The 25,659-nt window shown below is 46.9% G+C and overlaps 1 protein-coding gene across 7 annotated transcripts in view; it reads left to right on the top strand.

Moving 5' to 3' along the window:
- Nucleotides 1-25,659, top strand: part of CEP128 (centrosomal protein 128) — a 647,014-nt gene that overhangs the window by 245,865 nt on the left and 375,490 nt on the right. For all 7 annotated transcript variants that reach the window (XM_029597698.1, XM_029597700.1, XM_029597703.1 and 4 more), the window contains 3 exons: nt 1,184-1,360; nt 13,319-13,378; nt 18,948-19,140. In XM_029597698.1, coding sequence (XP_029453558.1) covers nt 1,184-1,360; nt 13,319-13,378; nt 18,948-19,140 — 430 coding nt within the window. The remainder of the gene's footprint in view (nt 1-1,183; nt 1,361-13,318; nt 13,379-18,947; nt 19,141-25,659) is intronic.

Here is a 25,659-nt window from a genome sequence, read left to right as displayed (position 1 = left end):
GGTATTCTGCAAGTCAAGTGAATTAATTATTGCCTTCAGCTCTACACGGAATTAATTATGGTGTGTGTTGATGTCTCTTGGCAGGCCTTCATTATCTGTTTTCAGGTAACTGCAATCAGTAGTAAAAGCAGCAGCACAGGGATTAGTCTGTCCTCTCAAGAGATAAAAGGTGGTCCGAACTGCAAAGCCAAAGTGACCGTCCTGTTTGCCCCTAGGAAAGGGCAGTGGGAGAGCCCCTTCTGTTTCAGAGGCCAGGGTGCCAGATTTATTCCTAAGAAGCCTGTTGCCCAATAAGGCTGATAGATGCCCTCAGCATCTCATCATTCGGGGACTCTCTCTGCTGAGTTCCCAGTGCACCAGTGTCTCCTGTAAGGATGAGCGGGTTGGGTCCTGAATTGGCTCGGGCCTCCTGGGCCGTGCTGTCCAAGCTCTCGTGAACCTCATTGGGTCAAATGGAGAATCTGGTTTGGAAGGATACAGCTCTCTCGATTTTAGACTGGAGGGTCCGGTTGTGTTTGCCTGCTTCAGATAGCAAGTCACCCCTCTCATGGCGCCATGCCCCTGCGGGATGGTGAAAGTAACGATGTCTGAGGTTTATCAGAGAGCTGGAAGTTTACTCTTCCATCCCCGAGGGCCTCCAGTTGTCAGCCCGTCCATTGAGCTAAAGAAATGCTTTGTGGCTCACAGCTGGGAAGAGAGGGAAGATCCTTTGCTGAGGTACAATAGCGAGTTCAGGATGCCCCTTTCAGCAGCTGCCTGCCGTCCCCCTCCCCCCGGACTTTAATGACACCTCTACGCAGCACGTCTCCCCCGACGCACCTGTTTCCCCTCTTTCAGAAATGTAATCAAGAACGTGGACAAAAGCAACATTCAGATGCTTTTTGTTGAATTTACTGTAAGTCTGCTTTCTCTTCTGTCTCTACTCCTGAAACCAATTCCACGGTGCCCTGCTAATGAGCTCTTACCAGTGTCTGCTTTCTTGTCATGAAAGGGTACAGAGAGTTATACAGGGGAAACTATTAAATCTCCCCCCTTCTATCACCGCACCCCTTCCTGCTCACCTCTCCAGTGAGATATCGGTGCCTCCTTGGCAGGGTGAAGCTGCAAGAATTCTCAAGGCTTAGGAGGGGGGAACCTTTGAGTCCTGTGTAAGCACTTCTTCGCTTTTCTCCCCTTGTCCCAGGACAGAATGATGAGCACCGAGGAAGACCAAGTGCAGGTACTGGAGGAGGCCAGAATGGAGCTGAGGGATCATCTGCGCAGCCTGGAGACAGAGCAGGAATCCATCCTGAAAAGCATTGGAAGTGAAATTGATGCAGCCTGCAAAGTCCTCTCCAGGGACTCCGTGGAGAAACTCCAAGTAATTATCACTTCTTAGCCTGTCTTGGATTTGTCGTTAGCTTCCTAATGGGTGATTTTAATGGAGCTGTTATGCATGGTTGCCATGTAGTTACATTCTTGTCGCAACCAGTGTCTGGAGTGAAAGTCTGCAGATGCCACAGCAAGCAGAGTTTCATTTGGTGTAAAATGTACACCTAACCCTTTTCCGGGTCTTAAATGGCCCATCTTAAGGGCCTAATTTAAGGACTGGGCCAATGTCCTGCAGTGCTGTTGGTGCATCTTTTGCAGGCACAGACTTTTTGCAGAGTATTACCCCATATACTCCGTTTATGCCTGCAGCAAAGTTTGTGCTATTTGAAGATTGTACCTGCTAAATATTTTGCAATATAGATGTTTTTCTTGCAGAGTGGTAGCAACACTGGGATTTTTGTGCAATAATACTTTGGTGCAAATGCAGAATTCATTGCAAATGAAAACTGCTCATGGTGTTGCAGGAGTTTGATATGTTGTTTTAAACCCCAGTCCTTAAATCTGGCCCTGAATCTCGTTGAACTTGGAAGGCTGACTAATCTTTTTTTCATGTAAATACTTTGTGCTCCATAAGGAAGGACAAGCTGAGAGAGAGAGAGAGATACAGCTCAGATGTGCTTTCCTGCCCTGGGGTTTCAATGGAGCCTTTCCAGCAGATTTAACAAATCATGCAGAAAGAAAAGTCCTGTAAGGCAAACCTGGCTTTTTTGGTTTTCCAGCAGAAAAGGGTCACATTTAAAAGTTTGTTTTTACTTCCTTTGAGCAGCCCTAGTACAGAGAGCTCTGACAAAATGCAATATAACAGACTTAAGAAAAAAATGCCATTAAAGCACAGTAAGTTTTCTTTGAGACAGTGACCTGGGCACTTATAATAAGAGGAATGGTGCATCTTGCCTCATTTAAGTTTGAAAATACATGTTTCTGCTTTTCTGCAGTAGAAATTCCCTATACTTGGGTTACACTCATGTGCGCCATGGAAGGCATGAAGTGTGCAGTCAAGTTTCATTGTCTATTTTCCTAGATTTTATTTGTCTACTCTAGTCCAGCTGATGTGGATAGACTATCGTATTGGGCAGGGGTGTTAATAGTGAGATTCATTCTAGTCTGGCCTCCGTACAAGCTGACTGATATAACAGCATTGATCTTAGTTTCACTTCTTGAGTTGACCATGGTCCCTGGCCGCTGCCTGTTACCTCCTGAAAGGAAAGGACAGGGCAGGTGCTGTAAAAAAGCATTACCTGTGGGGATGGGCTGATACTGCAGATGTGGCAGCACAGTGAGCCATCAGGGTAGCACTGAGAAACAAGGCAGGCAGTGCTGCCAACCTAACTCCATACTGTCATGGCATGCAGATCCATTTCTGGTTTTCTTGCAAAATTATACATTATTAAAGTACTGCAACCCTTCCTTCACCAAGGGTCACTTTCAGGTGCGGCAGAGGTTAAAAAAACCTGTCTGCCTGCCTGGTACAGGGACCCTTCCACTGGGGAATATCAAAGGCTATGGGGCCCAAGGGGAGATTCACACATAAAAACAAAGCAGAACTGTTCACACCCAAGTTGGGTTCCAAAACAGGGGAAAAAAGGGGGAATTTCCTCTTCATCCAACCAGACCAATCGAAAGGCATTGGTTATGCTCCCCAGCCAGCAGATGGAGACAGAGTACAAAAAGCTTACTAACATCATCCCTTATAGGGTGCCTTATAGGCACTCAGCCTGCCAGTATTCTCCGTCTCCCGCAGATGGTACGCAAGTATCCTGTGTATAGACAGGGTGAAGAGGAAATTTGAATTGAACTTGCTCATGGAGTGATTAATTTCATTTCTCCTTCCCCAGCTGAGTCTCTCCTGGGGTGATAGTCTTTGCAACTTCCTCCCCCAGTAGAGCTACGTTTTGTGACCGGGGTGGGTGGGGAGCGGCTTCCTTTGGGAACTGGGTCATGGCCTGTTGATCTGTGAATACTCCTTCTCTCACTTCCTTTCAGTTGTGTTTGGGGGCCTTTCTCTGTTCCTTATGGTTTCTCTTCTTGGCGTTGTCTTCTCCTCTTCCTGAGATAGTGTCTGTCTATGCTGTGGGATAAAGTAAAAAAAACAAAAAACAAGAAAAGGAGAAACCACAGGAAAAAAAGAGATTAAGGCATTGGCTTGGGGTTTGGGCCATTCCTGGGCAGGAGTTCGGTGTATGTGTTTTTTCTCAGGAGCAAGGAGGTAAGCACAAGATGGCATCACAGGATTGTTAGAAATCCCTGCTCTGTTCTAAGTGTGCCATGTGTCCCTCTTTCTTGGGGGAATAATTTGTACAAGTCTTGCCAGGAGGCAGGGAAGAGAGACCCACGCATGGGATTTTGGGAAGGGGGGACCACATCTGCGGGACTGTTGGGCCAGCCTGTACCCACTGGTGGATTCTTTGCCATGGTGGCCATTTTGGAACCACCAGAAGGTGGGAGTTTAGAATGGGGACCTCCAGAGGCCTTGCAGGATGGTCAGCAGGAGTTTTCTTGTTGGGCTAGGATTCTGCCAGCTTCTGCCTGGTCTTTTTTAAAGTACTTTCATCAAGCAGCTCCAGGCACTTCTTCCTTTCAGATTTATTTAGATTTTTATATTCCGCTTTTTGGCACTTCAAAGTGTACATTAAAGCAAATTGCGTTCAGGTACTATAGATAAGCCCCACAGGGCTTACAATCTAATTTTGTACCGGAGGCAACGGAGGGTAAAGTAACTTGCCCAAGGTCACAAGGAGAGAGAATGTGATTTGAACCCTGGTTTCCCTGGCTCATAGCCCGCTGCTCTAACCACTAGGCGGCTACTCCACTCAGAGGAGTGTGCCTCTGGGTTCAGGATGGAAAAGACACAGGAAGGAGTTAGAAAAGGAACTTCTGAACCCTCATTGGTGGCTTCTAGAGGAGTGAGGGAGAATTGGAAGAAGAAGAATGGTCCCCTAGGGACAAAAGTGATTCTTGCATAGTTTGTCTTTTTCATAAGATGAACTATCCTCCTTAATCTCTCAGACCCTGGAAATTTTGAATATCATGGAGGAAAAGATGAAGGAGAAAGCTGATCCTGCAGAGGATCCCATCATGATAGGTCTCTGAAAGCCTCCAAAAGCCTTTCCTCTCCCTGCGTCTATTGGGGAGCTTATTTCTGGGGCATGGGACTCTCTAAAGGCCAGATTCAAAGGGAGAAGGGCTAGAGCCAAGCTCTATCCCCTGAGTGAGCCGGAGAGAGAGAAATTAAAGGTTCCTAAGGTGAATGCTTTGATTTACCACTATTACCACTATTGCTTTGGAAGGGGGTGCTTCTGTAAAGGATGCACAGGACAGAAGGATCAATGTGGCTCTCAAGCAGGCCTTTAAGGTGGCCGTGCTGGCTCTACAGGCTGCACCCTGAGCAGGACTTTGGCTAGGGTAGGGCTAGGTTTGGCTCAGTGCATTCAGTGAAATTCTTTGGACGGTTTTATTTCTGTCCTGGATGAAGCTGCTCTTAGTGGATACCTCTTTTAATTTTGTTCGGGCTATGGCCAGAAGCATGGCTTTTATGGTGGCATCAAGACATTTGTTGTGGCAATGTAATTAGTTGGCAGAGACTATTTCAAAGACTCAGTTGGTGAAACTTCCCTTTAAAGGGGTTTGTCTCTTTGGGGAAGATTTTGAAAAATTTGTGAAGTCCTTAGGGGAGTCTAAGGCACCCATGTTGCCAGAAGACAAGTCTAAAGGGGCTTCACGGTCAGCTCCAGCTAGGATTCGCTACTGGGATCCCAGTAGGAGAGAAAGGAAATTGCCTAGCAACCAGCGTTCTAAACCTTTTAGTTCCAGCCCTTTTGTTTCAATCAAAGAGGAGCTAAAGACCCCAGCACCAGGGGTCTTCACTGGCCGGAGCTCTCAATGAAAGTTTGGGGACCCAGGCTTTGGTTCAGGAAATAGGCAAAGAAGAATATAGGAATATAAGACTTGCCATATTGGGTCAGACCAAAGGTCTATCAAGCCCAGTATCCTGTTTCCATACATGGCCAAGCCAGGTCACAAGTAGAGAGATTCCAAGAATAAGCAGTGGATTTCTGCAACTCTCCCTTAATAATGGTTAATGGACTTTTCCTCCAGGAACTCGTCCAAACTTTTTTAAAATGCAGCTACACTAATAGCTTTCACCACTTATAAGAGCATAGTAATCTAACGGGTTTTGGAAGTGGTCAGAGATTTTTACACTCTATTTTAGATGTGATTATAGTGCCTCTTTGTCTTTCTGCTCAAAAGAGGGAGGTAGTACAGGTCACGCTCCATCACCTCCTCTTTTTAGGGACGATGGTTTGGATAAGTTCTTGGAGGAGAAGTCCATTAATGGCTATTAGTCAAGTTTAATTAGGGAATAGCCACTGCTATTAATTGCATCAGTAGCATGGGATCTTCTTAGTGTTTGGGTAATTGCCAGGTTCTTGTGGCCTGGTTTGGCCACTGTTGGAAACAGGATGCTGGGCTTGATGGACCCTTGGTCTGACCCAGCATGGCAATTTCTTATGTTCTTAAGAGTCTGTCTCTTCAAGATGGAAACTTTGAAATCGGTCATAGTAAGGTAAGGGGAATTCGTAATGGCTCTGGATTTGACAGAGGTTTACCTTCATAAGGAGAGAACATAAAAAATATCTCTGATTTGTTGTATAAGGAGAGTATTTTCAGTTTTGGGCTCTTCCCTTTGGATTGGCCACTGTCCCAAGGACCTTTACCAAGGTGATGGTACTCGTGACCGTGGCCCGGAATTGGGAAGGAATTTTGATTCATCCGTATGTGGATGATTGTTAATTCATGCAAAGTCATTTTAAGAAGGCAAAGCTGCTACTTCCAGAGTAGTCCAGTTGCTCCAGGAGCTCAGCTGGGTTGTCAGTTTTCAAAAGACAGTTCCATTCCAGACCCTAGAATACCTGTGGGCACATTTTGACTCAAGGGAAGCTTGGGTCACTTGATGAAAGAGAGAATTCTAAAGTTGCAAGAGCAGATGAAAGCTGTATTGGGAGCTTACAACAGCCTGAATTTATCTGCAGCTTTAGGTTCAATGGCAGCAACACTGGTCTTGGTACCTTGTGCGAAGGCTCATATGAGACCTTTTCAAAGATCCTTGCTATCAACATGGTCTCTGCAGCCTCAAATGTATTGCTGGAAGGAGTTAGGCAGAGCTTGACTTGCTGGCTGGCTCCCAAGAATCTGGAAGTCAGAGTGAGTTAGAATTTCCCTCATGGATCATTGCTAGCACATTGCCAAAGTTACATGGCTCAGAAGGTCTGGACAAAGGAGAAAGCCAGGTAGTTGATCAATCGCCTGAAGACAAGAGCAATAAGGAAGGCGCTTTTGGAATTTCCCCCCCTGTTGGATGGACAGGCGGTCAGGATTTTATTGGACAACGCGACAGTGATAGGATATATGAATCATCAAGAAGGAACCAGACCTCAGGTGGTGCAGGAAAAGGTCTTGTTGATGCGGTAGGCGGAGAGACATGTACAGATTCATTTGGTTACTTACATAAAAGGATTAGAGAATCTGAACACATATTTTCTCAACTGGATCCAGAAGAGTGGTCTATGTCAAAGGAGGCATTCTCAGCAATAGTGGACAAGTGGGAAGAGCTGGTAATAGATCTGATGGCCTCCAACAAAAATGCCAAGTTACTCAACTTCTTATTATGTATTTATTACTTTATTATTACTCTATTTTATTCACTTATTGATGTGTTAGAAATTCGTATTAGAACATAGGAACATGCCATACTGGGTCAGACCAAGGGTCCATCAAACCCAGCATCCTGTTTCCAACAGTGGCCAATCCAGGTCACAAGAACCTGGCAAGTACTCAAAAACTAAGTCTATTCCATGTTACCGTTGCTAGTAATAGCAACGGTAATAGCAGTAATATTGGATTATGTTTTATTGTATTTTGTATTATTGTACATCACTTAAAGGTTAATTTTAAAAGTCCGGCACATGCATTAATTAGGGGATGCATGAATAAGTCAGGCTTGTGCGTTCCAAACGGATTTTAAAAGCCGGTGAAATATGCGCACATCTAGAAAGTTTTTATGTAGTCGGTATGGAATTGTATATTTAATTTTACTGTATTATTTATTTATTTATTTGCTTTTATTTACCGACATTCGATCGAGATATCACATCGGTTTACATATAACTGAGTGAATAGGGCAGGTTGTGCCTTATTTTAAGTTGTAACATGGTAACTTGTCAAGGAAATAAAGAGATGAGTATATATTTTGACATTTATATGATATTAAGGTAATAGCAATTCAAAGAAACATTTATAATAAATTAATCTAAATACGGACTTACATATTGTTTAAATTGATGATGTACACCACTGCAAACTAGAATGGTAATGCTGCAGTATAGAAATTTTTGTAAATAAATAAATATAGGAAATGTCTGATATGGGCGTTTTGGGGTGTGAACCAGAGATGTGCGTGTAAATACTGACATAATCCGGCACGCACCAAGGTCCCCTCCTGTGAAACTTTACTTCTGCTATGGAGGAGGTATAATTTAAAAAACCAAAAAAAAATAGGCAGATCTGTGGGGTTTTAAGGTCAGGAATAACTGGGCAAATGGGACGAACTAGTAAAACTGGGGATAGCATCAGCACATGCCCCTTTTAAAATCCCCCGATTTACTTGGTAGAAACGGCATTTGTGCATATATGTGCACGCCTATTTAAAGTTTGGCACACATATATGCCTGGCCAGGCTATTTTATAACATGCTCGTATATACACACGCAAGTTATTAAATAGCCGCATCCCTAGGCACAGGCTGATGCACACGTGCGCCTGTGTGCCGGTTTGAAAATTACCTTCTGTGGTTACAATTGTAAGACAGGCGATTAATCAAGTTTGTAGAAATAAATAAATTCAGTCGGAGGAAGGAGATTTGCTCTTCGGGAGTGGATGCCCTAATTCAGAAGTGGCCAAAAAAGGGGCTATTTTATGTATTTCCACCATGGCCCTTGGTGTGCAGGATGTTACAGAAGATTTCAGGACACTGGAGCTTGGTGATTCTTCTGGCTCTGGATTGGCCAAGATATACCCGGTACACACATCTTGTTAGAAGGGAGCCTGTTGCAGCTCACGCAGTTCAGGGCCCTCTGGTATACAAATATTTGGCTTGGTCCTTGACAGAGCGCATTTAGTTAAAAAGGGATACTCCTAGTGGTGAATACACTCCTACAGACCAGGAACATGTCAACGTCTTTAGTATATGTCAGGGTCTGGAAATATTTTTGAGAAATGGTGTTCTAGCAGGAAGATTTTGCCTAGAAGTGCTTTGATTCTATCAGTATTGGAATTCCCTAGGAGATCTGAGTAAGGATCTAGCCCTCAATTCTCTGAAGATTCAGGTGGCTGCAATTGCTAGTGATAAGGGGTGCTTCAGAGGCAAATCTATCGTGGTTCATCCCAATGTGTCTAGCTTTCTACAAGATGCAAAGCATATTCATCCCCCCATCAAGGAGGTAGTTCCTGCTTGGGATTTGAATTTAGTCCTCAGTTTTCTCAATGACGAACTGTTTGAACCTATTAAGGAGGCTTCTGTGAGGCAACTCACTCTTAAGTTGATTTTCTTGGTCGTAATTTGTTCTGCTAGGCACATTTCAGAGCTGCAAGCTTTATCCTGCAGAGAGCCTTTCCTTACCTTTTCCGCGGAAGCAGGCTCTATTTGTATGGTGCTGTTGTCCTTCCTTCCCAAGGTGGTCTTGGCCTTTGCCTCAGTTGGGTGGTCAGTTTGTCTTCATTCAAGAAAGAGGCATGTAAAAGTGAGTTTAGCCAGTTGCATCATCCTGATGTCAGAAGGATTTTGCTTCAATACTTGAAATTGACTAATAATTTCAGTGGGTCTAAGAAAGGTGAAGCAGCTTCGAAGGGTTCGGTAGCTGAATGGATTAAGAAGAACATAGGAGCAGTCTTTGTAGACAGGGGACTTCCCCCACTCAGCTAGAGCACAGGCAGGGTCCTGGGCTGAGCTCTGTTCGCTGTCGCCATCTGAGATTTGCAGAGCAGCAGTGTTGGCTTCTTTGCATTTGTTTGCAAAGCACTATCTTCTAGATGTCCAAGGCAGAGAAGAGGCAGCGTTTGGCGCAGCTATCTTGAAAGTGTGTTTTTGTAAAAAAATAGTACATGAGACCAATGATTATATCTGTAGCGTTTCTTAGAAAGTAATGTTTTGGAACAGTAGTTGGTGAGCATGTTCCACTTTGATGGCTGAAGGTCTCTTGATAATACCTGGCTGTCATTGGTTCACATATTTAATATTGAAAGTGGGTTTGGCTTTGTCCCCCTGTTTGAGTTGAATCCTGGGTGTGTCCCATGCATTTGGATTGCTCTGGCTGGATGAAGAGGAAGGCGAATTTTAATTTTACCTGATGAGTTCATTTTCTTGAGTCCAACCATGTCATGTTTTGTGGGGTTTTCCAGGAAGAAGGGGATGTTTGGCTGGAGCCAGGTTTGTCTCTGACCAGGTGAGTACATCCTTGATGTTTCTTGTTGAATGTAGTTTATATGTTGGTTGCCGGAAGCCCTTGGGTTCTAGGTGAGGGAGCTTCATCATTTATTGTTCTTAGTGCGTTACCTTGAATACTGGCAGGCTGAGGGCAGCATGGGGCCCCCCCCCCCCTTTAAGGGATGATCTTAGCAAGCCTTTTGTTCTCCGTCTCCGTCTGCCGGCTGGGGAGCATAACCCATGCATTTGGACTGGTCAGGAAAGATTAAAGTTCTCCTTATTCAAAGTCCAAAGTAATCACAGTCCAGAAAAAAAGCTGAAACTTCAGCATAGACTTCAGAACCCGCCCCCCAGCTTCTTAGTCAGTTTCACAGCATTCATAGTTGTTACTCACTTCTCAGGTCATTTGAATGTCGTCTCATAGAAACCCCCACTAGAGGCGTTTCCTTCCTTCGAGCCCAGTGAAGAGTGGGAAACGTCTCCTTTCCAGACACTCAGGCAGAATGGTTCCCCTTTGTCCTCCTGGTTGGCTCTTGAGTTTGTACTGAGGGGAACTTTTTATTTGCCCCTCCAGCAAACCCCCAGTTTCTGCGCACTTCAGCTGAATGCAGCCCTTCTAATCTTCTCAGGCCCTGCCTTGTGCCTCGTGGGAAGCAGCGTTCACAGCACCCCCCAAAACTCGCCACTCTGGGGGAAGGCGTCCACCATCAATGACTGTCCTGTACGCGTCTCTCCGAACCTCCCACTGCCGGAAAGGTCTACATTTTAACAATAGCTCCTTTCTAGTAAACACTGGAGGGGTGACAAGGAACCTCCCAGTACTGAGGCCTAGAAGGCTTTATGTGTGCAAATGCAATGTAGCAGCATGCTCGCTCCTGTTCCTGGGCATTCAAATCCTTCTCCTGCAGACTGAAATAATTCTGCTCACTTGGCTTGCAGTTTCATGCTGCTCAGTGTTATGTACCTGGACTGGGTGCAACTACCCTTCATCTGTGGGGAGAGGGGCCTTCTGCCCCTTTTACATCTCTTCCTACCTTTCTCCTCAGCCCGGTCATTGCTGCAGTGGCCCTCGGTCAAGAGGCACAGGCCACAGCTCCCTTTGGCGCTTGGTGCAAAGGTGCAGCCCAGCAGCTGGGTAGGCAGCGCAGTAGCACAAGAGTCCAGGCTTCTCACCAGGGACCGTGGATACTTCCTTGTAGCCTTACCAACAAGCCCTGGCCGTCTCACAGATGAGGAGCCGAGTCTGGAGTCACACCCCGGGTCTCCCGCGCAGCAGCAGCGCACGTCCGCTGTCTCTGGTCCATCACGCCGCTCCCTCCGTACGGAGGTGAGAGCTGGAAAAGCAGGCTGGGACGTGTCACAGTGACACGGCAGTACAGCGTCAGTACCGAAGGACGTCTTCCTTGCACGCACGCTGTCCTGCACTTTGGGGGAATTAGCTAGGGATCAAAACCTGGAGCCAAAGCAAAAGGCTTTTCTACATTAAAAAAACAGAAGTGAGTCCCAGGTTAGCTGCACAGATGGAATTATTGTTTCAACATTGTTTACACCTGGAAAGGACAAGCTAACCAGTAATCCACAGAGAAAAGAAATTCTATCCCAGTCTAAATGAAATATCTGCTCCCATTATTTGGAGGATACTTAGGAGTTGGTTGTTTTTTTTATGCAGTGAACATGCGTGTACAAGACTACAAAAACACAGCCCTGAACACTTTGTCCTAGATTAGTAACGGTGTTTGTGGGCAGAGGCGATGTACAGTATGTACTGTAGTGGAAAGCTGGCAGTCGTCCCAGCAGCTAGGATTTCCATCATGAAGTGGCTGGGGAAGCACTTGTGGTGAGAGTGGAAGCCTAGGAGAATCCGCGCCGGCCCTGAAGGCGCCGGCCCGAGCAGGTGAAATTGTGGAAGGCAAGCTTACTCCTCCGTCCCTTTCAGTTTGTTCTCTTCCCAGCTTTCGTGTTCTCTCTCCGCACCTTGGTGCAGGGTGAAATTCCATATTATAGGCGTGAGGAGCTCCCGGGGTTAACGTACAGTTGGATTGTAAGCTGCCATCTGGATCCGGGGCAATAAATCGTAAAGTCAAGCTGAAATATCTCTTGTTGGAACTTGTGTAGCTCAGCTACAGACAAGCGTGGAATCCTTATAAAGGCGTTTTAAAGCTCTGCATGGAGTGTCTTTTTTATTTAAAGCAGTCCTCCCTCGGGCTGATGCCATTGCTAAGCGAGGCAAATACCAGCCATTAATAAATAAGTTCATTATCTCAGTGGTACATTTCCTCCCAGAAGAGACCGTGAGTTTGTTTTTGTCTTAATCTGAAAGTAAATACAAACCTCACATTAAAATAGTCCCTTGACCTGGATTCAGAGTTGCACTGGCATTGACGGTAGAGATGCAGCCATTATTCTTTTCAGTCTGATTGGTTGCCTTTTGATTTAGCTGTTTAATTTACAAGCTAACAAAGATGCTTAGTAATGGGCTTGTTGCCTAGTGTTTACATTTTTTCTCCTTAATGAATTTGATGCTGGAGAAAGAAATCAGACTGAAAATATTGGTAAATTAAGCCTTCCGTTTATGTTTGGAGCAGCTATAGCACAGGTAATGGTAGCGAAGGCTTCTTGCAAACACACACACTCACACGTATGTACACACACAGGCATGTGCTCACACACTCACACGTATGTACACACACAGGCATGTGCTCACACACACACACACACACACACATTTGCCCACCACAGGACAGGTATAGCCATGGCAGTGCAACCTTCCTACACACACACACACACACACACACACACACAGAGGCAGGCTCCCATTCACACCCCTCCCCCAGGTAAGGTCCTATTTACACACACACACACACACACACATATGTGTATATATACTTTCTCTCTCTCTCTCTGGCCCCCCTCCCCCACACAATAAGTACAGCACAGGCAACAGCAGTGCAAGCTTCCCTCACACACACACACCCAGCTGTGCCACAAAACAGGTACAGTAGGGAAGCAGCAGTGCAAGCTTCCCTCTCACATACCCCTAGCTCAGGATAGATATAGGACGGGCAACAGCTGTTCAGACAACACACGCACATGGGCAGCAGCAGGGCAAACTTCATGCACCCACACACACGCTCTTGCTCAGGACAGGTACAAGCTCCGCACACGCACATACTGCTCCACCTCAGAACAGGTCCAGCACAGGCAACATCAGTGCAGGATTTCTGTATTTCCTGCCCCAAGAAACATGCCTCATGCTTGCTGTGATGAGATCACTTCTGGAAAAAGGTTCAGTTTTCATGTCTACTTACTCTGTCCCCTCTGTGGCGACTGCCAACTGGAATGCCAAGTGAGGTGATGAGTGTAGAGATACAGACATCTGCTTGCTAGGACTTGAGAGCTGGACCGAGACTTCTCAATTGATTTTACACCATTTAGGTTTTCTGATTTCATTATGTTTTATATTTTTAGGCAATATCGAATACCCCTGAGTTGCAGAATGACCCTCATCGCTGGTTGGCAGAGACAAAGGTGAGTATTGATCCATCGGCGCAGGCGGTACACGGAGATTTAAGACTGACATTATATAGGCAGTAAGTTTAGGTTAATCCGTAGCCATTGGTACGCTCAGGCAGGCATGTGGAATATGTACTGAAGGTAGGTGGCACATACTTAGCCTGCTCTCATGACAAATGACTCTCTCTGTTATATGAACCTTGGTGCCAGCAGGGAGAGTCAGCAGCACTTTACTTCTGCTGTTGGTGAGTCCAGTTTAGAAGAAGCTATGACTTTTGACTCCCAGTGGCAAGTCCTTCTTGAAAGTTGCAATGAGTGAATTTTGCTTAGAGCCTTTCTTAGGTCCTTACATTTTTCTTCAAAAACCTGGACTGCTCTGCCTGGCTCAGAACGTATCCTACAGCCCCAAGGGCTGTGTCTTTCCTGGAGAGGGATCCCGTACAGATTCGGGCTTGATTTCCTGAAGATCCAGTGCCTCATCACTCAGAAATTCGATCTTGCTCAGTGAGAGCAATCGCCAAAAGCCTGGAGCATTGAGTCCTTATAAATCTATGGAGCTTCTTTATTTGGGGGTGGAGAAGAAGGAGGCGACATTCTCTTGTGGTTCCCAGGACCAGCTCACTGCAGTGAGGACCTGGACAGTGAGCGATGGTGCATGTGGCAGAACTAGAATGGAAATTGTAACAGGAGCAGATGATGCAACCTGTCGATTTTCTGGTCAAACTACATAGAAACAACGCCAGAAAAGGACCAAATGGTCCATCCCGTCTGCCCAGTAAGCCTGTGCCATGTAGGTTACCCCGTACTTATATGTTTCCCAGACCATAAAAGACAAGGCCCTCGTTGGTTGCTGTTTGAACCCAATTCCCCGTTAGCCCCGTGCTTATCAGTTTTCCACACTAAGCCCTTGTTGATTGCTGTTGAATCCAGTTCCCTGCTATGCCTTGCCGTTGAAGCAGAGAGCAATGTTTGAGGTGCATCACAGTAACAGTCTTGTTGTCTAAGGGTAGCAACCACCGCATCAGCAAGTTACCCCCATACTTGTTTCCCCAGTCCGTAAAAGTTGGGGCCCTCGGTTGTTGAACAAATCCAGTTCCCCTTCTCCCCCTGCTGTTGAAGCAGAGAGCCATGATAGAATAATGCAGCTACAGTATGAAGGCTCATTGGTTAAGGGTAAAAACCGCCGCACCATCAAAGTTACACCCTTGTACTCTTCTCTTCATTTCCATCCTTTAGCCTTTAGGATCCTGGATATTTATCCCATGCTATTTTGAATTCCTTCACTGTTTTTGTCTTCACCACCTCCTCCGGAAGGGCATTCCAGGCACCAACCTCCCTCTCTGTGAAGAAATATTTCCTGACATTGGTTCTGAGTTGTCCTCCCTGGAGTTTCATTTCGTGACCCCCTTGTTCTACAGATTTCTTTCCAGTGGAGAAGGTTTGCCGATTGTGCATCATTAAAGCCTTTCAGGTATCTGAAGGTCTGTATCCTATCTCCCCTGCACCTCCTCTCCTCTATACATATTCAGGTCCTTCAGCTTCTCCTCGTAGGTTGAACAGGTACTGATGAGCCCCACAGTGGCTCCACAATCCAAAAACACCAGGATGTGATAAGCTGTTAGAGAAGCAGGACCCCTGAGCAGTGGGAATCTTTCTCCGCATGTTGAGGCTTCCTGTGGCGTAGATATATTTTATTTATTTATTTATTTATTCATTCTTTCTCCTCGTCCCTGGGGCTGCTGCGGTGACTCCGGAGCACCTCGTCTGGTGCTTTGAGGAGCAGCTAGCTTCTGAGCCCAGGCGCCAGACATTCTGCAGCCTGAGATAGGTACCGGGGCTTTGGTTCATCTAACATATAATTTCGGAAACATTAACCTTTCTAAATGTTCCGAGTGTTCCAGAGAACGTTTCCGACCTTCTTCAGCCTTCTTTATCCAGAATGGACTGTAATCCAGTTCCAGCTTTCTCCTTTACGAGTCTGAATGCAACATTCGTCCTGGATATTTTAATCTTCATCTTACATTTCCCGTTTTCTCATGTAAAAGAAACCTCTGGTGCGCGAGGGTTCTGCCTCTTGGCATCTAACAATCAGATCGTTATTTTATAAATTGCTACAGACGTTTTTTCAGATCTTCGCGGTATTTCTTATGTGCTTATGTCCTTCCTGTATTTCTGACCTTTCCAGCCTCCTGTTGTACGAGCGTTTCAGCAGGGTAAAGCGTCTATCACCGTTGCTAGGTCTGTCCAGGCGTACGCATGTGTCGGGAGCCCTCTCCCCGCACGCATGTGGCTGAGATTTGGCAGGAGGGTCTTTTAGCGAGCTTCCAGCGGCGCTGCCAAATTTCGGCTAAGTCCGTCCAGTAAGAGAGCCCGCAATTAAACGTGCCAGGAGCGGAGCGGGTGGGAACCAGCACCTAAAATGCTTTCTTTGTGTCAGCCTAGCATCCTACGCCTTTAATTCCCCTCCGTCCCCATTGGTGTTGTCTCTCTTCTGACGTGCACTCTTTCCCTCTCTCTTCCTTATTGCCTCGCTGTAACCGTCAGGGCTGTTAATGATCGGCGCTCACACCTACAATCTGTCCTCCACGCCGCTCGGCTGAACGCTCGCCCCGATGCAGGCGCAACTCTGCCTGGCACCCGTTTCTTCCCGGTTACGGAAGGAGCGGTCTCTGCTCCGGGTCTTGCTGTCCTTCCGCTCAGCCTGTCTGAAGTGGGGGAAGGCGGCATCCCCGGGCCTTTCTCCCTCTATTCCGCACCTCCGCGGGCTCGAGCGGTTGCGTAGGTATTACCGCATCTCCTTCCGCGCCAGCTTCCCTTTGCCCCGCTGCCCTGGCGCCCTGCTCACTATTCCTGGCCTAGTCCGAACGCATCACTAGCTGTGGTTTAGTTTTATTCTTGAGCGCAGCGTGGAGTCACCGGGGGGGGGGGGGGGGGGGAGGGGTTTCCTATTAGGAGCCGTGCGTTTCCATCGCCACTTTGCTGCTGGTCACGAGCCACGCTTGCCGTAATGCTGTGGCTGCGCTTTGGTAGGTGGAACTGATCCTCTCTGGCCACCTGGGGTCACTGCTGTTCCACGTCCTGACCAAGCTGGGAAAGAAGCAGCAGCAGCAGCAGCGCCTCAGAGGATTTGGAAACGCAGCTATATCTATCAGTGCGCCCAGTGAACTGCCACAGCAAGCACAAAACATTTATATCCACAGTCCCTAGAAAGAAACGACCAAAGCCTCTGCAGCTGAAACATCATTCGCTCCCAGAGATACCCAAGCGAGGCATGGAAACGAAGCACCAAAATTATCCCATGGGATACAACCATTTTCTTTCTATCTATGCACGGTGTATATGCACTTGTTCTGTGTCACTTACAGGGACATCAGGCCAGGATTTGCCTATAGATTATATACATATATATATATATGCAGAGTATCTCTAGTCCATATGCAGTAGCCTGCTGAGTGGCAAGTTACCGACTGTATTCACTTTGCCACCAAACTTCTCCCCGGCACACTGTTCTGAAACCTATCTTCTTCCCTCAAAATGCCTTTGCTCCCTCTGCTTCCCCACGCTGAGGCCTAATGTTTCTTGTAGCTGATGAGATTGCTACTCTGCTCTGTCCATCTTGGTTCTCCAGTTACCAGACCTTGGCAGTGACTTGGGTGGAAAATTGCTGTCTATGCTGTGGACACATTTTCGGGCCCGACAGTTTTCCAAGTCAGTCAGAACCCTGCAGGGATACGGGACCCTCAGCCTTCTTCACAATTACCTGGAGTTTTCCTCCGTATTTTTATATTCTCTTCCAACTCGGCCCAGCCCAAACAGCTTTCAGCCACAGACCAGAAACCGCGGCTCCCTCCGGAGCCCAGCTAACATGGACCGGTAAGTCTGGCCCACTAGACGTTGGCGCCGGGCGACGGCTGGGACTCCCTGTCCGCCAGGGGCTGAGAGCGTTGGCGTCTGCGGCATCCTCACCCCCGGTCCAGGAATGAATCCTGGGGTCTCCCCATGGCAGTGTACAGCAGAAAACCGTTTGCGATTGGTACAGCACGCTGGGCAGAAAATCCTGCCTCACGAAGGCTTGCCATCTGCCCTGATCTCTTCTGGACTGTACGCGGGTTTGCTTTTTAATAACTGTGTGATGGCAATGAAAGAAGCCCAAGTTCCTTATTTCTACTTGACATTCACTATGGAAAGCTCCAGTTTGTAAGGAGCATCAGTGGATGAATGGTACAGTCCCTTCCAGTGCCCGAGGTTAGAAGCCACTGTTTCGGCGTAAGAAAGGCAGCTTTCAGCAGCTGCTTAGCTCTTTCAGCGTTGCCCTTGCTACCTGCGGACCTTTACCTGCATTTTTCTCGGAGCTGGTCCCGTGGCGGGGGAGAGGCAGCAGCAGGCGTACGTTTTCAAGTGCAGATCTCTGTGGGGACTTTTTCCTCAGGCAGGGAAAGTGCACGCAGACTCTCCCTCTGAGAACTGGGGCAAAGTTTCCCAGGCGCGTTGCAACGGTCCTCAGCAATTGGCCCCAAAATGTGACGAGTTTGAGCGCAGTTGCTGGATTTGTAATTCCAGAGATGATGTAGACCGCGAAGTCAGTGGTTGTGTTTGCTCGCTACAGTTCTTTCTGTTATTTTGCTTATGGATTGTTTCTGTAATTCATAAAATAATAACAAACTGGATATTTTTTTTAAGTCCTGCGTTTCTCTCTCTCTTTTTCTCATCCATTGGGTCCCTCTTCCCCTTAATCTGGGGCCGATGCAATACAGTGCGCTCAGCTTAGTGCACAGCTTGACGCTCGGACGCATGTTTTCGACGCGCTAGAAAAACTCCCAATGCAATAATGGGATTGGCACATCCAAAATGCGTGCAAACCTCCGTTTAACTAATAGCGCTCACCACACGTAAATGCCACGTTGATAAGGCTGGTAGCTAGTACCCCTGATGTAAAAAAAAATCACCGTGCACCCAGCGCGCACATTTTAACCCTCAAAAATTAACGCCAGCCCCGGAGATGAAAAGTCTTGAGGTGCCCCAAACCATTAACAGAAAAGCAGAAAATACTGCTTTCTGTGGATCCTCTGACTCAATATCGTCACAGTATTAAGTAGGAGGAACCACAGAAAGCAGCATCATGGAAAAAAAAAAAAGGTTTTGATGGTGGTCAGGTTAGGAAAATGGATGCTCAATTTACCAGCGTCCAATTTCCTACCCCGTGGCTGTGCGCCCGATGCTGAGCAGGCATATCACACGCAGTTTGGACGCCTGTTTTTAGCGCCTCCATATGGCATCGTCCTGCCTGTCGTCTCTCTGCCTGACTTGTCCTTCCAGTTCCCTTTTCCTCTGTTCCGTGTGCCTCTCTCTCTTCCTCTCCCGTCCTCTGTGGCCTGTATTTGTGGGTGTCCTCCCTTCCCCACCATCGCTGGTTTGGCACTCTCCTTCCTCTGGCTCTGGAGCTCACTCTCCTCTTTCCCTCGGCCGTTTTTTTAGCGCAACAGTCTCCTTCACGTTGAGATAAAAAGTTCCGCACGCAGCGCTAAAGGGGGGTCCTGCTTCCCAGAACACGGCCCGTGTATAACGGATCCTTGTGTCTCCGTAGACTAAGCTGCAGTGGTTGTGCGAGGAGGCGAAAGAACGCGAGGGGAAAGAGAGAAGGCTGCGACGTCACCTCCAGCAGAGCCGCGAGCAGCTGAAGGACGTCATCTCCAGCAAGGATGCGGACCAGCAGTCTCTCCTCCAGCAAATAGCAGAAAAGGAGCAGCGTTTGGAAGACATACACAGGGATAAGAAAGGTGAGTCCTCCCCTGGATCTCCTCGGCTAACTGCAGGACTGTGGCCGGTGCCAGGAGTGCGGGCCAGTCACCAGTGAGTCCTGATGAATGTCAGCGAGGTGCCGTCTCACGCTTCTATGCGTTGAATTTTATTGGCCAAGTCAGTGGAGATGTGTTGTGTCTTGGGCTGCTATGATGTTTGTTTGCGATAGGTTTTATGTTATTGTTTTTAAGACTTGGGCACCAATTCAGGCACTCTTCTTAGGCCGGGGGAGTCGGTTTAGCTTTTTTTTTTTTTTTTAAATAAATAAATAAAAGTATTTTAAGAAGTAAAGAGAGGAACCTTGCAGGGAGGCGTCTAGGGGCCCAATAATTGGGGCCAGTACATCAAATGGGAAATTTGTGTTCCATTCCATACTTGGGTTGTAGCTCACTGGGACTGAAATAGAACTCAGAGCCTCTGAGGTGTGCAGGAAGTCCAAAATGCTGCTCGTATTTTGAGAACTAATCGTTCTCACATGGCAGGCCGGGTGGCATTGCAAGGCTGACCCTGAGGCAGGGAAAGTGGGAAGAAAACTTAGGCCGGTGCCGTGGCGCTAGACGGGAAGGAGCAAGGAGAAAAACCTTTCGCTGGAGAACGCAGCGAAAGAAAAGCAAAGTAGGGATAAATATTTAACCTTGGAGCGATCGCGAAGCCAGAGCGTTGAAGATATAACTCTGCGTGCACAGGCCGGTTAGAGCTGACTTTCCTTGTGAATTATGGCCCACTGACTTGGTGGTGGTGATTTACAGGGGGGGGAGAGAAATCTTTCTCCATGAAACATGCTGAATTAGGTAAAGCGAGCAAGCAACAGGTGGGCCTGAAGACGTGGCCCAGAGGGTACGGCAAGTCCCGTCTCGGCTCTCTGTAACATCGGAGGCGGATCACTAGCAGGGGTGATGGGAGGACAGACGCCCTGCCTGCTAATCTGCAGAAGCTTCGGAGCCGCACCCTCTCTGTGGCGCCCGAAGAATCGCTGGATTGCATCACTCTGCTCCAGGTTTCCCAGTCTAAAGCTGTTTTTATCACGGATCATAGTAGATTCATTGTGTTCTGTGCTTTCAATCGCCCTAGGATCCTTTTTTGGCCTGGCTGGCCCAGAAATGGCAGTTTTTACATTTTCCCTTGAATCTGTAGTTTCCCTGTCTTCCATCCCAAAACTTGCTCATTTTTCGAAGGTGCTGCGTCTTCATTTTCTGTCACCTTTCCGCCTGCCCTGGGGCTGCAGCTGCTTTGGGTATATCCCTAGAAATCAAAGCGCTATCCCCGGGCGTGCCAGCATGCTTCCTTTACAGAAGCTCTCTTTGGTCCAGTGATACTCAGGATGATTTACAGCGGGGGAAATGGTGACTCAGGGCAGCCCCAAGCTACAGGCACTGGGGGTCTCACGATCCAGCGTGGGTCAGAGGGCAGGCACAGTGGTGCATAGAGTACAGCACCGCTGGGGCCTTTAATGAACCAGGAAGCAGATTTCAAAAGTGTTCATCGATTGCCGAGTGTTTTTTCCTGGGCTGGTACAGATCTGAGCTCTGCTTAAATATTTGAGTATTAGAATGAATGATGTGGTTTTCTGTGCTCCGCCTGGATGCTCTCTCGGTGCGCTAAGAAAATGCTGCAACCCACGTGGCAGAAGAGAGCCCTGGTGCTCTCATGCACTCGCTTAATGGCCCTGCTACTTCAGACAGCATCCCTGCATGTCTTCGATACATAGCCTGCACTTTCTTACAAAAATGGTGAGCTGGTAAAAAAAAAAAAAAAAAAGGATTTTAACGAAGTACAATTAGTTCTGGACATTTACATTTTTAGAAACAGAAATCCGTTTCCCGAATGTATCTTTGGGTGGCATGAAAGATGCAAGGCGGAGAATTTGGGCCTTGTGTGGTCGAGGTAGTAGAACGATAGGAAACTGCTCCGGCGCTGTCGTCTTCTGGGGGCTGGGGCAGATTTATATTTTCACTATGTAGTAATGGAAACGCCACCTCGCGCCAGAGCTGCCAGAGCAAATGCTTCCCCCCATTTAATATGACACAGATTCATTTCATATTTTAGGTAAAGCTTAACCCTGGCTTCTTTCCAGGACATCCTTGCTTGCTTCAGCTGCGACCAGCAGGCACCACTAGAGATGGACTGAGAAATCTCCCGTGGATCAGTGCTCTGGGCAGTCATCAGACTAAGGAACGCAATGGGCTAGTTGCTGCTCTGATTGTGGTCTACAATTAACTGAATTCCAGGCGACAGTAATGGAGCTGTGGGTGGGGCTTACAGCTGTGACCCAGGATTGCAGTGGCTACTTGAGCACACGGATGACCTTTCATTCATTTGCAGCAACTATTGAAAATACCAGATGCCACATGGTCTTTTGACAGTTTCTGTTGGTGGCCATGCCACTGGGCAAATCTCCCAACTAATATCAAGCTAACAGGAGCGCTGGGTGCCTGCCCAGGGTCTTGTCTGGAAGCTGTGGCGCTGCTTCAGTTTTCATTATTACAAAATGTTTGGAAACTTACCCAGACATGTTCACAGATAGCCAGGGGTTAATCAGCAGGGTCTAGTGCAATGGGCAAGTAGTGGGTGTCACAGCCCGGTGCAGGAATGAATAGAGGCCTGGTGCGTTTAGATGTTATAATGGAGGGGATAACTTTCAAAACCATTCACCTGGCTAAACTGACAGCGTGAACATTTCCTTCGCTGAGTGTGGCTAAAAGAGCGTGTCAGGTTCCTCAGCATGAACCCTTTTAGAAAGACTGAAGGGAAGTGTTTGTGCGATCATTAAATAATGCACGTGCACTGTATTTGTAAATCTATATGCATTGTTTTCTGTATAATTTTTATTCCCCCCTAAAAGACATATGTAAAACTCTAGGGCTACTTTATACCATGCCTGCTTTCAAAGAGAAAGTATGCATGGATTTTCTCCCTGAAAATGAAATACAAGCTTGTACCTATGGACTTTGCATCTAGGTGGACAGTTTGAAAATTTCCCCTGAATATTGCAGTGGAGCCCAGTGATGGGAAACATGATAGATGCAGTGGGACATGGAGATGGACGTGGTGCAGTTGGGTGTTGCAGTGGGATAGGGGACGGACACATGGTTGTTGCAGTGGGGCACAGGGATAGATGCTCAGGGTTGGAAGCATGGTGCCGTTGGGTGTGGCAGTGGGATAGGGGACGGACACATGGTTGTTGCAGTGGGGCACAGGGATAGATGCTCAGGGTTGGAAGCATGGTGCCGTTGGGTGTGGCAGTGGGATAGGGGACGGACACATGGTTGTTGCAGTGGGGCACAGGGATAGATGCTCAGGGTTGGAAGCATGGTGCCATTGGGTGTGGCAGTGGGATAGGGGACGGACACATGGTTGTTGCAGTGGGGCACAGGGATAGATGCTCAGGGTTGGAAGCATGGTGCCGTTGGGTGTGGCAGTGGGATAGGGGACGGACACATGGTTGTTGCAGTGGGGCACAGGGATAGATGCTCAGGGTTGGAAGCATGGTGCCGTTGGGTGTGGCAGTGAGGCACAAGAAGGGAGGCATGGTTCTGTTGAATGCAACACTAGGGAATGCTGATCAGACATATGTTCAGTATTTGCGCAGACATTAGGAAAGGGTCACCTAGAGATTGCCACTGCTAGTTTAATTCTGTTAGTAAAATCAATGTCTTGAGCATTTGTCACACCTCTACCCCTGTTGTGCCAACCAAATGGACTGGAATGCTAAGCGCCCGAGACACCGCATGCACATATTTTCCTGCGTGGTTTTCCTGAATGGAACTTTTATGGTCATGTCAGGGCAAAGTACTGTATTTTGTTTTTGGCAAATGAGACTGTATGATGACGCCAGCAGCTTAATTCTGACTCACCTCCCACTCTGACATCAGTGCATTATGGGACACAGAACTGTGCCATATGATCATTTCAGGCCTTCACAGGTGCAGAAACATCCACGTGGGCAAGAGCTTCATTTCCATGCAATAATGCAAATGCCTACCTGTTAAACGTGAGCTCATCCTGTTTGTATGGGCACTTAGAGCGTCGCCTTTTCCCCTACACATGATTGATGTGGTTTTGGAGAGACCGGGAAAGGCAATTTTCAAATCCTTTGCACAGGTAGAAGAACGTTTTACTTGCAGAAATGAGCTTTCTGAAGGTTTCTCCCTCGGTATGCGGGTGAAAGCAGGGACGTGGTACTTTTAGCCACGTTCCAATGGGCGGGGGTAGGTCAGGGGAGGCAGCAGCGTGCGTGCGTTGTTTTGTTTGGAAAAAGTGCCTGCAGAAAAAGCAGGACTCAGTTCTGAATGAGGATTGGCCCTTCAGCTCTCAGTGAAGGGTCAGTCAGATCCAGAGTGCAATGTATAAATGAATACCTACATGCCGGGTGCTCTTATGAGTGGAGGTATAACTCCACTCTTCTCGCTCTACATTGGGGGGTTCTGGGGTGTGGTTAGGGATTTTCACAAATATTATATGGGGCTAGTTTTTTTCAAGAGATTGGGTGGAGTTGGGAATCGGCTACTGCTTGGTCACTGTTGGTTTTCCTCTATTCAGTAAACCATTGAAAAGCAAAGTTTCCCAGATAATTTTAGCCAAGTATATTCATCAGGTGACTTATCGTGATGAATATAGCAGCTAAAGTCACAAATTACCTTTAACCACTGGCCTGTGGAACGTGGACCTCAGAGTAAATTCTACTCCGTTGTTCCTATCCGCATGGCCTGAATACAAAGCGTGGCTGTTTCTAAGGTTAGCACTCTTTATGTAGGACAGGTTTTCTTTGTCTTCCTCATTTGTGCTCCTCCATCTTAGGCAATTGAGCAGGCAAGATCTGTCGTTTCCTTCACACCCAGCTCCCAGTTCTACCAATCTTTATTCAAAAACCTTTGTAATAATTAAAATAGCTCTCCATACCAATGTGGCTGTCGCCTGAGCGTCTGGCCTGCTAGTTTCTCTGCGCAGCCTGCCGGACGGACCCGACTAAACAGATAATTCTGTCATTCAAGCCCTTCAGACAGACTCAGCCAGGTTCTGCTAGAATTTCTAACAACTCATATCACCCGCTTTGCCAGTCATTGAGCTGGTCCCAGCACTCGTTGAATCGTTTTAGTAGGGAACTTTAAACAAGTGCCGCTAGGTTATGCTTGTACTGTCTCTTAATATTTTTTTTTGCAACTAAGGATCCTCTGTACTTCTCCCATTCCCTCTTAAAATTCGTTCCAGTAGGGCGTTTCATGCATCTACCACACTCTCTGTGAGAAAACATTTCTGGGTCTGTTCCTCGGTGCCTGATATCATCGCCCCCTTCCTTCTAGAAATTCCCTTCTATTGGAAAAGGGGGGAGCTGGGGGATGGGGAGGGTGGTGTCGTAGTTTTATGTAACTCGAAGTGGGAACTGGAGCAGCTGGGATTGCGCTCTACTTCTGATTGTGAATATGTCCTTCTCCTGATAGGTTTAGTTGTTCATTCTCCTCTGGGGTTTGGATTAGGGCAGGTATTGGATTTCATGGTGAAGTAGCTCTGAGCTTTTCAAATGTTGTTATAGAGAGGGATTTTAACTGTCATATGGATGATTTGCCTTGTGTGTGTGTGTGTATATATATATATATATATATATCTATTATCTTTGGCAGTCTATTATCTTTGGCAGTCTATCATTAAAACCCAGCCTCTAGCCTATATTAGGCACCGCTCATGTTAATTATGTTATTACCCCCATATATCTTAATCCAAGTTAATTCGACCTGTTCATTGTAAGACATTTACTTGTTATTGTTGTTATTGTTTAAAATGTAAACCGAATTGATCAATAATTTTGTTATTGGAAAGTCGGTATAGAAAAATGCTAAATAAATAAATAAATATATACACACCGTATTTTTCGCTCCATAAGACGCACCTAGGATTTAGAGGAGGAAAATAAGAAAAAAACATTCTGTCCCTATGACGGGCTCTGTACGGAGCTCCCTCTTTGGTGGCCTGGTATGCTTTTCATTCATTTCAGCTGTCAAAAACTGCTAATCAGTTCTGAAAATCCGCATTGCTTCATATGCAAGAAACATTTTATCATAAATCACTGGACTATACCATGAAGTAAAAAAGTAAAGGTTTGTATCATGTGTCCTCTATCCCAGGCAGTATATTATTACCCTCATGATTTTCTAATAGATCTAAACAAATGAGAAGGAAATGGCCTGTACTAACCATAAACTTTGAGGCCATGTATCGTCTTCTGCCGGCAGAGCTTGAGCTCCCTGCCGGTCTGCTGCTCCCGGGGTGCATCTTACTGCGAAGCTCGGCGTGGCACAGGTCAAACATCAGCTGTTTGAACCGCGTGCGCTACAGAGGCCCCTCCAGTTCAAACAGCTCCTTGCCGGTCTGCTGTTCCCAGGGTGCCGCCGACCTTCGCAGTAAGATGCACCCCGCGCTATATATGGAGATATATATATATAGATATATATATATATATCTATCTATATATATATATATATATATATATATAGATTAGATAT

Source organism: Rhinatrema bivittatum, chromosome 4 (assembly GCF_901001135.1).
Source record: "Rhinatrema bivittatum chromosome 4, aRhiBiv1.1, whole genome shotgun sequence".
In the NCBI taxonomy this organism is placed as follows: domain Eukaryota; kingdom Metazoa; phylum Chordata; class Amphibia; order Gymnophiona; family Rhinatrematidae; genus Rhinatrema; species Rhinatrema bivittatum.
The sequence above is the reverse complement of the archived record's forward strand: the minus strand, read 5'-3'. Positions and strand labels throughout refer to the sequence as shown.